Source organism: Symphodus melops (assembly GCF_947650265.1).
Source record: "Symphodus melops genome assembly, chromosome: 18".
Lineage (NCBI taxonomy): Eukaryota > Metazoa > Chordata > Actinopteri > Labriformes > Labridae > Symphodus > Symphodus melops.
In genome coordinates, this window is record NC_136708.1 from 23,048,458 (window position 1) to 23,058,681 (window position 10,224).

General features: G+C 40.9%; 1 protein-coding gene across 2 annotated transcripts in view; it reads right to left on the reverse strand.

Moving 5' to 3' along the window:
* mindy1 (MINDY lysine 48 deubiquitinase 1) overlaps positions 1-3,495 on the reverse strand; it is an 11,584-nt gene extending 8,089 nt beyond the window's left edge. Inside the window, exons 1-2 of one of the 2 annotated variants that reach the window (XM_079367999.1) lie at positions 3,359-3,495; positions 1,750-2,537 (exon numbers count right to left, since the gene is read on the reverse strand). In XM_079367999.1, coding sequence (XP_079224125.1) covers positions 1,750-2,119 — 370 coding nt within the window. In that variant the 5' untranslated portion in view covers positions 2,120-2,537; positions 3,359-3,495. Of the gene's footprint in view, positions 1-1,749; positions 2,538-3,308 lie in introns of both variants that reach the window. The other variant, XM_079367998.1, reaches the window with a different exon arrangement.
* Positions 3,496-10,224: the final 6,729 nt, after the last annotated feature.

Sequence of the window (10,224 nt, forward strand, 5' to 3'; positions counted from 1 at the left end):
TCATCCATCCATCCATCATCTATCCATCCATCCATCCATCAATCCATCCATCATCTATCCATCCATCAATCCATCCATCATCTATCCATCCATCAATCCATCCATCATCTATCCATCCATCAATCCATCCATCATCCATCCATCCATCCATCCATCATCCATCCATCAATCCATCCATCATCCATCCATCCATCATCTATCCATCATCCATCCATCATCTATCCATCCATCATCTATCCATCCATCCATCCATCATCTATCCATCCATCATCCATCCATCATCCATCCATCAATCCATCCATCATCCATCCATCCATCATCTATCCATCATCCATCCATCAATCCATCCATCCATCCATCATCCATCCATCAATCCATCCATCATCCATCCATCCATCATCTATCCATCATCCATCCATCAATCCATCCATCCATCCATCATCCATCCATCAATCCATCCATCATCCATCCATCCATCATCTATCCATCATCCATCCATCCATCCATCCATCATCTATCCATCATCCATCCATCCATCCATCCATCATCCATCCATCAATCCATCAATCCATCATCCATCATCCATCATCCATCATCCATCCATCAATCCATCAATCCATCAATCCATCATCCATCATCCATCCATCAATCCATCCATCATCTATCCATCCATCAATCCATCCATCATCCATCCATCCATCATCTATCCATCCATCCATCCATCATCTATCCATCATCCATCCATCAATCCATCCATCATCTATCCATCCATCAATCCATCCATCATCTATCCATCCATCAATCCATCCATCATCTATCCATCCATCAATCCATCCATCATCCATCCATCCATCCATCCATCATCCATCCATCAATCCATCCATCATCCATCTATCATCCATCTATCATCCATCTATCACCCATCTATCATCCATCTATCATCCATCCATCATCCAATCATCCATCTATCATCCATCCATCATCTATCATCCATCCATCATCCATCTATCATCCATCATCATCCAATCATCCATCTATCATCCATCCATCATCCATCTATCATCCATCTATCATCCATCCATCATCCAATCATCCATCTATCATCCATCCATCATCCAATCATCCATCTATCATCCATCCATCATCCAATCATCCATCTATCATCCATCTATCATCCATCCATCATCCAATCATCCATCTATCATCCATCCATCATCTATCATCCATCCATCCATCCATCATCATCCATCCATCTAGTTCCAAAGCCGCCATGTTGAGGATCAAAGCTCTTATAGCGAACGGAGGAGAGAGGATGGAGGAGAGAGGAGGCTGATCCGAGGAGCGATGACCGAGGAGACACGAGAGCTGACTTCACTGAAGTCTTTTCACTGACAGACACGCCCCCTTCTCGTATATCACTCACTGATTGGACGCTGCACAGGATCAGACTTCAGTGAAACTTGTCAACATGAGCAGAGTTTAATACGGGAGAAAAGAGGGACATCAAAAAGACAAAGGTTGTCCACGTTGTGTTCCCGTGCTGAATCTCACCTCTTCGAAACATGGCGGGCTGAGGAAGGATCGGGGCTCGGTGACGGAGAGCGGGTACGATACATTGCCCACATTAAAGGTAATCTTAGCTCGCACTGCTCGTCATTATTTGGTCAACTTTCTCAGGCCTTTTATTGCCTCTAAACGCCACAAGGAGCAAACAGAACCTTTCTGTGATGACCCGGTCAGACCTCTTACCTGGCTCTCCTGTTCTGTCCGCTCCTCCAACACTCTTGATGTGTCTGAGCAGCGTTGACAGAGACTCTTCTTCTGTGGTAATGGCAGTCACAGTCCCATTTCCAGACGACAGTGACGATGAGGTCTCTGGTGGCGTGGGCGTGGGCGCCTCATCTTCCTGTTGCTGGACTTGAAGAGGACTGTCGACGGCTCCATTGCTGTTCAGGACATCAGCTCTGAGGTCCAATGCAGGTGTGGCTCCGGGCCTCTCTGTTGTCATGGTAACAATCAGTTCTTTGGAGACACTGTCTGCAGGTGGAGGTGTTTCTTGTTTGTTGAGGTCGACCAGCAGGTCAGACGCTGCAGCCGGCACCGAGCTGGACTCGGCCATAATCAGACACGTTAAAAATTCTGAGAACAAATACCGACTCCACGAATAAAAGGAGGAAAATGAATCAATAAACCGACGCCATCATGGAAACACGGACTTCAGAAGACCACAAACTAAATGTGGATCTCAGAGGTGACGGAGAACAAGGCCGCAGATGAGGCGCCAACATGGCCGCCCCAGGATCCTCTGAGAAGTCTCCTGTTTAATGTAAACACACTTTTCTGTCCGCCGTCTCTGGTCTGCTGAGGCGTTCACAAAACAAACGCACCTCTCTATCAAACACTGCTCAGTCCGTGGTCACGACTCGACTGGCTTTAAAAACAGACATGAAGTCTCAGTCCTCAGTGTAAGTCAGCAGGACGGCGATCCGTCTACAGTCAGACGAGCGGCCGGAGAGTCTGCTGACTTCCTGTCAGACCTGAAGAGACACAAACACAAAAAACAACATAAACAAACATCAGAGGATAAAAAACAACACAAACAAACATCAGAGAATTAAAAACAACACAAACAAACATCAGAGAATTAAAAACAACACAAACAAACATCAGAGGATAAAAAACAACACAAACAAACATCAGAGAATTAAAAACAACACAAACAAACATCAGAGGATAAAAAACAACACAAACAAACATCAGAGGATAAAAAACAACACAAACAAACATCAGAGAATTAAAAACAACACAAACAAACATCAGAGGATAAAAAACAACACAAACAAACATCAGAGAATTAAAAACAACACAAACAAACATCAGAGAATTAAAAACAACACAAACAAACATCAGAGGATAAAAAACAACACAAACAAACAACAGAGGATAAAAAACAACACAAACAAACATCAGAGGATAAAAAACAACACAAACAAACATCAGAGAATTAAAAACAACACAAACAAACATCAGAGAATTAAAAACAACACAAACAAACATCAGAGGATAAAAAACACAAACAAACAACAGAGAATTAAAAACAACATAAACAAACAACAACAGAGGAGTAAATCATCAAAGAGTGGATTTAATACTGATTAAACAGCAGCAGAACCTGGACAGAAACAGAACAGGGTTTTTGCGGGTCAGCATTAAACAGGAACAACTCCCTGACCTAGCGCTAGAAGCTAACTTAGCAGAGTTCGCTGTTGTTTCATTAAAGGATTTGACGTCAGAGATTCGTCACTAACCTCCTCCATCACACCGGGACCGACAATCGGGTTTAGGATTCACTTCGTACCGAAACCGGGTCCGAAAGCTGCTCCTCCGCTGGCTGCTGATCGGACACGCTAGCTGTTTACATTCCTCTTCGCCAAATACTGACAGGCCACGCCCACCGCAGGCACGTTATAATGACATCACATCCGGACCACTTTTAAAGACTCATTAGCTGTTAGCTAATGATAGAATATGCTAAGCTAACAGACTGGAATCATCATATATGTATTTATATGTGAATCACAGTCATAGCCCTGTTTATGATTGGAATAGTGATGACTATGGGTGCGTCTCACTTTGCTTATTTGCAGTCTCCTCGGTCCTCGGTCCTCGGCCGAACAGGAAGTAGTTCCAAAGCCGCCATGTTGAGGATCAAAGCTCTTATAGCGAACGGAGGAGAGAGGATGGAGGAGAGAGGAGGCTGATCCGAGGAGCGATGACCGAGGAGACACGAGAGCTGACTTCACGGAAGTCTTTTCACTGACAGACACGCCCCCTTCTCGTATATCACTCAGTGATTGGACGCTGCACAGGATCAGACTTCAGTGAAACAGAGTTTAATAGGGGAGAAAAGAGGGAGATTAAAAAGAGGCTAAACGGAGCGTGGGACATTTAAACAGATGATGAACATCAGTGAGTTTGTAAAGAGTCGCTCTGTGATGAGCTGCCATTAAAAAGAGTCTGACATGAAGATTAACAACCAAATATGAAGCTCTACAACTTCTATCAATACATCCTTCATCTTCATCATCCCTCACACTGTCTGAATGTCTGATGATGATGATGATGATGAAGGTCTGATCCCTCACACTGTTTGAATGTCTGATGATGATGATGATGATGAAGGTCTGATCCCTCACACTGTTTGAATGTCTGATGATGATGATGATGATGAAGGTCTGATCCCTCACACTGTTTGAATGTCTGATGATGATGATGATGAAGGTCTGATCCCTCACACTGTTTGAATGTCTGATGATGATGATGAAGGTCTGATCCCTCACACTGTTTGAATGTCTGATGATGATGATGATGATGATGAAGGTCTGATCCCTCAGACTGTTTGAATGTCTGATGATGATGATGATGAAGGTCTGATCCCTCACACTGTTTGAATGTCTGATGATGATGATGATGAAGGTCTGATCCCTCACACTGTTTGAATGTCTGATGATGATGATGAAGGTCTGATCCCTCACACTGTTTGAATGTCTGATGATGATGATGATGAAGGTCTGATCCCTCACACTGTTTGAATGTCTGATGATGATGAGGATGATGATGATGAAGGTCTGATCCCTCACACTGTTTGAATGTCTGATGATGATGATGATGAAGGTCTGATCCCTCACACTGTTTGAATGTCTGATGATGATGATGATGACAGTTTGATGAAGAGGAGTCCGTTTTATATTCTCACTTATTGATCTTCACAAAGTTTCATCATTTAGATTCTAATCAATCATTTTCAGTATCCTGACACATAAATATCTGTGTTTATAAAATACAGAGTTGGTTGTCTAAATACAGGCTAGGTTCAGTCCAAACTGATTAATAATAATCAATAATTATAGACAATTCAAAATGAAATCTTTGAGTCAGTAGAAACTGTCCTTTAGGTTTGAAACAGACTGCAGGTTGTTCTTCAGGTGTTTGTTATCAAGAAACACTGTAACTGTGTTTGATTAGAAATAATACAGTGTGTGTGTTTGATTAGTAATAATACAGTGTGTGTGTTTGATTAGAAATAATACAGTGTGTGTGTTTGATTAGAAATAATACAGTGTGTGTGTTTGATTAGAAATAATACAGTGTGTGTGTTTGATTAGAAATAATACAGTGTGTGTGTTTGATTAGTAATAATACAGTGTGTGTTTGATTAGAAATAATACAGTGTGTGTGTTTGATTAGAAATAATACAGTGTGTGTGTTTGATTAGAAATAATACAGTGTGTGTTTGATTAGTAATAATACAGTGTGTGTGATTGATTAGTAATAATACAGTGTGTGTGTTTGATTAGAAATAATACAGTGTGTGTGTTTGATTAGTAATAATACAGTGTGTGTGTTTGATTAGAAATAATACAGTGTGTGTGTGTTTGATTAGAAATAATACAGTGTGTGTGTGATTAGTAATAATACAGTGTGTGTGTGTTTGATTAGTAATAATACAGTGTGTGTGTTTGATTAGTAATAATACAGTGTGTGTGTTTGATTAGTAATAATACAGTGTGTGTGTTTGATTAGTAATAATACAGTGTGTGTGTGTGTTTGATTAGTAATAATACAGTGTGTGTGTGTTTGATTAGTAATAATACAGTGTGTGTGTGTGATTAGTAATAATACAGTGTGTGTGTGTTTGATTAGTAATAATACAGTGTGTGTGTGTGATTAGTAATAATACAGTGTGTGTGTGTTTGATTAGAAATAATACAGTGTGTGTGTTTGATTAGTAATAATACAGTGTGTGTGTGTTTGATTAGTAATAATACAGTGTGTGTGTTTGATTAGTAATAATACAGTGTGTGTGTTTGATTAGTAATAATACAGTGTGTGTGTTTGATTAGTAATAATACAGTGTGTGTGTGTGTTTGATTAGTAATAATACAGTGTGTGTGTGTTTGATTAGTAATAATACAGTGTGTGTGTGTGATTAGTAATAATACAGTGTGTGTGTGTTTGATTAGAAATAATACAGTGTGTGTGTTTGATTAGTAATAATACAGTGTGTGTGTTTGATTAGTAATAATACAGTGTGTGTGTGTGTGTGTGTTTGATTAGTAATAATACAGTGTGTGTGTGTTTGATTAGTAATAATACTGTGTGTGTGTTTGATTAGTAATAATACAGTGTGTGTGTGTGATTAGTAATAATACAGTGTGTGTGTGTTTGATTAGTAATAATACAGTGTGTGTGTTTGATTAGAAATAATACAGTGTGTGTGTTTGATTAGTAATAATACAGTGTGTGTGTTTGATTAGTAATAATACAGTGTGTGTGTTTGATTAGTAATAATACAGTGTGTGTGTTTGATTAGAAATAATACAGTGTGTGTGTTTGATTAGTAATAATACAGTGTGTGTTTGATTAGAAATAATACAGTGTGTGTGTTTGATTAGAAATAATACAGTGTGTGTGTTTGATTAGAAATAATACTGTGTGTGTGTGTGTCTCATTTTCTGTAAACTGTAGTTCCACCACGACAGACTCACGTCACTAACCTCCGCCACCGTCACATTATTATGACATCACTGAGTGAACGTGCGGTCGGATTGTCAAAACATCGTGATCGCCTTTTCCTAAGTCCTTTATGAAGTCTCCTAACACCTTTCATTAAGTCCTTTATGAAGTCTAACACCTTTCACTAAGTCCTTTATGAAGTCTAACACCTTTCACTAAGTCCTTTATGAAGTCTAACACCTTTCACTAAGTCCTTTATGAAGTCTAACACCTTTCACTAAGTCCTTTATGAAGTCTAACACCTTTCACTAAGTCCTTTATGAAGTCTAACACCTTTCATTAAGTCCTTTATGAAGTCTAACACCTTTCATTAAGTCCTTTATGAAGTCTAACACCTTTCACTAAGTCCTTTATGAAGTCTAACACCTTTCCTTAACGTTTTCAGGGTTACGGTAAAGTGGATAGGAGATTGCAAATAAGGGAAGTGAGACGTGGGGCCTTTTTCAACCCCGACATACTCCTCCTCCGTCAGAAGTCCCACTCAGCTGAATGAAGTCCCCTCCATCTCATGTGGAAACAGGAAGTGTGTGTTCCCATGTAGCGAGGCTACGGTCCTCGCGCGGGCGGCCCGGGTTTGCGTCCGGCCCGGGTTCGCGTCCGGCCTGTGGCTCCTTTCCCGCATGTCTCTCCCTGATTTCCGACTCTATCCACCTTTCTCTCTCTATAATAAAGGCCAAAAATAAATCTTTAAAAAAATAAATTAAACATGTCTAGAACACACAGACACTGATTTAGCAATGATCGCATGAACAGGTTATGTACATTATGCTATATAAGTTTAAGTCTAATGCTAATGCTAACTGCACAGGTTATGTACATTATGCTATATAAGTTTAAGTCTAATGCTAATGCTAACTGCACAGGTTATGTACATTATGCTATATAAGTTTAAGTCTAATGCTAATGCTAACTGCACAGGTTTAACCTGTAATTATATTTACTCTTAGTCACATAGGGGCTGCTAAATCTTGTTTGGGGGATTATTGTATACAGGGGGGGGGGGGGGGGACAGCGGGTGTGTATTGTAACTAATGTCTTGTGTCCTGCCTGTCTGTATACTGCTACTGGATGCCTTGGATCAATAAAGTATCTATCTATCTATCTATCTATCTATCTATCTATCTATCTATCTATCTATCTATCTATCTATCTATCTATCTATCTATCTATCAAGGAAGTATGTTCAAATGGGAAACCTGAAAATACAAAAATTGGTCATTTTTTGTATATTCAAAGAAATATGTCAGACTTCCTGTAGTGTTTTGACTATTGGTGCAAGAGGATTTTTTGTAGGTGCTGACATGTTTAACACATAAAAGTTGTCATGCATGTAGGACAAAAAACCTCTATGAGGAGGCCTTTTTCAAAATTTGAAGAAGGGGGCGCCACTGAGCCATTTTGCTAATTATTTTCAACAAAAGTACAAAAACATCAAATTTTTCTGTAATTCATTCATGTTTGACTCTTTTCTAGTTTTTAACCATAAATAATTCATATCGCCATTTGGCCCCAACAATAAGAGAAATGCATCATCAGAATCAAACAGTGTCAAACACTGAATGCCATCGGGCTTCAGAACGCCTTCTCAGGAACCAATGGGAGACGTCACTGAGACTCGGTTGATGATTAATAATGTTAGTGCTTAAACTTGAGGCTGAGCAACAACATGTTCCCGTCTGACTCACAGACACTTTGTGAACCCACAGGTCCTCTAAAGCCCTTTAGCAACATTAGGACCCGTGTGTCCTGCAGGCCTACTCTCCAACAGGAAGTCATAACTGTCATGGTCGACCTTTTTTAGATGAGAACACAAATGTGTGTGGTCAAAAATGAGAACTCTGAGCTTGTCTGAATCCATCGACACTGCAGGAAATAAGGAGTTATTTTGTGTAACCCGCACACTCTGCAGGTGTACACACTCTGCAAGTAGTGGCATGCACGCTGCAGTTCCCACCCTTACTTGTACAGTCATAAAAGCCATGGTAACAGGGTCGGGCCCTCGCCATGGCAACACACCACACCTCTGCTGCCCTATACGCTGAGTGTACACAGAAAGAGAGGCAGACACAGGCGAGGTGTTAGAGTCCGCTTGTAAACACATAAAAAAAGTCATTGTGATGTCATCAGGTGAGTCTCCAGGTGTTTGTTCTGAACCTGTTTTACCTGGCCACCACCACTGCTGCTGCTGCTAAGCCAGTTTCCTGTCAACTCTCTGAAGATCCGACCTGCTGTGAGTTTGTCTTTAACTTCTTTTTGCTTCTGAGTTACCTTTACACTCTGCTCACCTGAAGAACTTGACTTCTGCTCTGTTCTTCATGCCGGTCGATTGTCTGCTTGACGTTAAAGTCTTCACAATGTTTTTAAATTCACTCATTTACTGTTAGGTAGTTACTGCAGTCAAATTTGAAGTACAACTATAAACCTATTTCTGATAAGGTATTTTGTCAGCAGGAAACATCATGGACTCAAGAGAAGAAGAACAAGAAGAGGATATGCTCAGGTCAGACTTCATCTCCTCCCATATTAGAATTCTAACGTCATGTTTGGGTTACAGTCCATCAGAGTCAGAGAGAAACTTTAAAGTTCGGGATCATCAATCTCTAAATTTATGTGTTTGTGCCAATTCATTACAAATGTCATCCCAAGACACAGATGGCCTGTTTCACTGGGTGTTCATGTGTTAGTGTCTGCAGGTGTCCTCAAGTAGAAGTCTCCACCACAGCTACAGCTAATACTATGAATACCGCAGGTTCTACAAACACTATGGATACTACTAACACTGCAGGTACTACAGACACTGCAGGTACTACAGACACTGCAGGTACTACAGACACTGCAGGTACTACAGACACTGCAGGAACTACAGACACTGCAGGTACTACTAACACTGCAGGTACTACAGACACTGCAGGTACTACAGACACTGCAGGTACTACTAACACTGCAGGTGCTACTAACACTGCAGGTACTACTAACACTGCAGGTACTACTAACACTGCAGGAACTACTAACACTGCAGGTACTACTAACACTGCAGGTACTACTAACACTGCAGGTACTACAGACACTGCAGGTACTACTAACACTGCAGGTACTACTAACACTGCAGGTACTACAGACACTGCAGGTACTACTAACACTGCAGGAACTACTAACACTGCAGGAACTACTAACACTGCAGGTACTACAGACACTGCAGGAACTACTAACACTGCAGGTACTACAGACACTGCAGGTACTACTAACACTGCAGGAACTACTAACACTGCAGGTACTACAGACACTGCAGGTACTACTAACACTGCAGGTACTACAGACACTGCAGGTACTACAGACACTGCAGGTACTACTAACACTGCAGGAACTACTAACACTGCAGGTACTACAGACACTGCAGGTACTACTAACACTGCAGGTACTACAGACACTGCAGGTACTACAGACACTGCAGGTGCTACTAACACTGCAGGAACTACTAACACTGCAGGTACTACAGACACTGCAGGAACTACTAACACTGCAGGTACTACTAACACTGCAGGTACTACAGACACTGCAGGTACTACAGACACTGCAGGTACTACAGACACTGCAGGTACTACTAACACTGCAGGTACTACTGACACTGCAGGTACTACAGACACTGCA